The following is a 2,537-nucleotide window of genomic DNA, read 5'->3' on the forward strand; positions in this document are numbered from 1 at the left end:
CTCCGAAGGAGTATCTGACTCTTATCTTGCCTGTCAGCATCATCTGATTCTTGCTCAGTATCTCCCTTGCAAACTACACTTTGAGGCTTGAGAACTGTCCTGAACACTTTACCTGCTTTTCTTTTTGTGTTTTTTTTCTCTCCCTCATTATTTCACCTGTTCCTGCATATTGTTCAGCTCTCATCTAAATGATTAATACCGGCGACTCCAGAATACTCTCTATTATCTACACTGGATACTTCCTTAGCATTGGGTTTTACCTGGAGATAATAGTTTTTACGCAGTTTTTATTGCTTGTGTATATTCTGTCTTTCGAAGTAGAACGTAATTTGTGTTGGGACAGAAACTGTGTACAACACACTTGCCTGTGGTGTGTGCTAATCTCTTTCATAAATATTCTTTGAATGAATGGCCAGTATCTTCTTATGTGTTGCATAATCAAAGCTTAAATTTAACAACCCTATTTTCAAAGTCTCCTTAGTATCCCTCTTTATCTGTAATAATGATAAAATTCACAAACTTTTGATGGTATCAACATGTATGTGAGTTTTTAATTGGTATGTGCTTTACCTTCCCACTACCCATGTTTCTTCCAGTGTAAGTCAAACACTCCGAAGGAATACAGAACCACTCACACTGAAAATTCAAAGCAGACAAACAAATAGTAATAGTTTACCTTAGGTAGGGGTTTGGCAGGTTTGCAGTGGAGTCCTCCAACGAACTCAACATTTGGTAAGAGTGGATGAGGAAATTGAAAATCCCAGTAGTTTCGAATAAGCCATATTTCAGCTTTTGCCATTATCTCAAATAATGTAGTGGGTCTCCCTGATAGGAAAAAAGAAAAGAAACGGTAGATGACACAAGATAATTAGGTAATTTTCTGAAAGAAGTTAGAATAATGTAGGCAAAAATGTAGGTGAAGTGTTTGTGCTTTGTAATATATATACATACATAGGCATAATTTAATTTTTATGTATTATATATTTTGCCCATGTATATTTACAAGAAAGACAAAGTGGTGAGAGAATCATGAGGGCAAACTACATGCGTTATGCCACATCAGTATATTCACAACCATAAACAAGCCATGGAGAATTAATCTCCATTTCTTTATTTTTTAAAGCTTCATAGTAGCAGAAATATATATATGCCACTTTTGGGGCTCCATTATCAATGAATTCCACTGTACCATAAGAATAATTTTCTAAGAAATAGTCTAAGTTCCATCATTCATTAATCTAGTCCTTTTATCTTTGGATCTTCCAGTGAACTGTTGATTATTTTGAAATTATAGCTGAAATCCTTGTACCTACTACTGTTTTTGATTCACGTTACGATCTTAATATTAGTTTGTAAGTAATTATATTTACAAATTACAGCTAGAAAATTTTGAGAAATTATTAAAACAGAAATTTGTGTTCAACCTTAATTTGGCTCATATTTTAAATAAACATGCATAGTTTCAAAAATACTATACAGTTATATCTTAATGTTCACACTTCCACAAGATGATTGGCCTTAAAATGAATGGTTTCCATCCTAAAGTGAAGGAGAATAGAAATATTGGAAACTTCAAATTATATGTATTGGTTTTTGATTCTGAAATTGAGACATTTTTCTCTCAACTGTGGAGGAAACTGCCTGGTAACACGGGTACATGTTGCAATTACTAAATAAGGAGACCGAAGTATATAAGAAAAAAACAATTTTGCAATGTTAAATAGATAGTTCTAGGAAAATGTGTAACTACTCAATCTACCAGTATGCATTCAGCAAGATGTTTCTTGATGAGTCTGACATTTTTAGATAAAAAAGTGTAATACAACAGAAGTGTGATTGCTTAAAGAAATTTAAGGTGCACTAATATACAGGTTTATGACTTCCTGGAGTGTTCTGTATGGTTGATGGTGACAGGGTTTTAACTGATCCTATGATTTACCTTTTCTATAGTGTTTATGAGTTTGATAATCTTGTCTTTCATTTGATACATTTACTTACAAAAACCCCCACTACCCTGACTTTATGGCTTTATACAAGCTCAGCTTCAACGGTACAAGAAAGTTAGATCTCCACGCCACCAATTGAAAAAATTACTTACCTAGAACTTTACTGTAAAACTGATCCCAGTTCTTTATATCCCATACTTGGAACCAAAAGTCAAAATAAACCGTATAGATCATATTTTGTACTCTCTCCATGAAAGTCATTTGATCTCTTAATTCTGACATAGAAACAGGTACATAGGAAGGAGGGAAGAGAAATCCTCCACCATGCTTTTCAAGTGCGTAGCCAGGAGAGGAACGGAGGCTGTACACAAAGGGTATTTTAAGTAGCTCAGCCAGCAGCTCACCACAGGGGGAAATAGCATCTGCAAGAACAACATCAAATCTTGACTCCTGTAGTTTCTTCATAAGTTTCTTATTAGAAACCACATCTTTACAGAACTTTCTAATCATGTCACCATATGTCCACATTATTTCTTGTACGTGTAAAAAATGTGGCCGAAATGTATCTTTTCGAATGTCTGACCATCTCTT

At 34.4% G+C, this 2,537-nt stretch overlaps 1 protein-coding gene across 2 annotated transcripts in view; it reads right to left on the bottom strand.

Annotated features, from left to right (window-relative positions):
* The window catches only part of LOC105530352 (UDP-glucuronosyltransferase 2B19), a 110,615-nt gene that overhangs the window by 104,552 nt on the left and 3,526 nt on the right, over positions 1–2,537 (bottom strand). For both annotated transcript variants that reach the window (XM_011967866.1, XM_011967867.1), the window contains one exon: positions 677–825. In XM_011967866.1, coding sequence (XP_011823256.1) covers positions 677–825 — 149 coding nt within the window. The remainder of the gene's footprint in view (positions 1–676; positions 826–2,537) is intronic.

This window comes from Mandrillus leucophaeus, unplaced genomic scaffold (assembly GCF_000951045.1).
Source record: "Mandrillus leucophaeus isolate KB7577 unplaced genomic scaffold, Mleu.le_1.0 Scaffold813, whole genome shotgun sequence".
In the NCBI taxonomy this organism is placed as follows: domain Eukaryota; kingdom Metazoa; phylum Chordata; class Mammalia; order Primates; family Cercopithecidae; genus Mandrillus; species Mandrillus leucophaeus.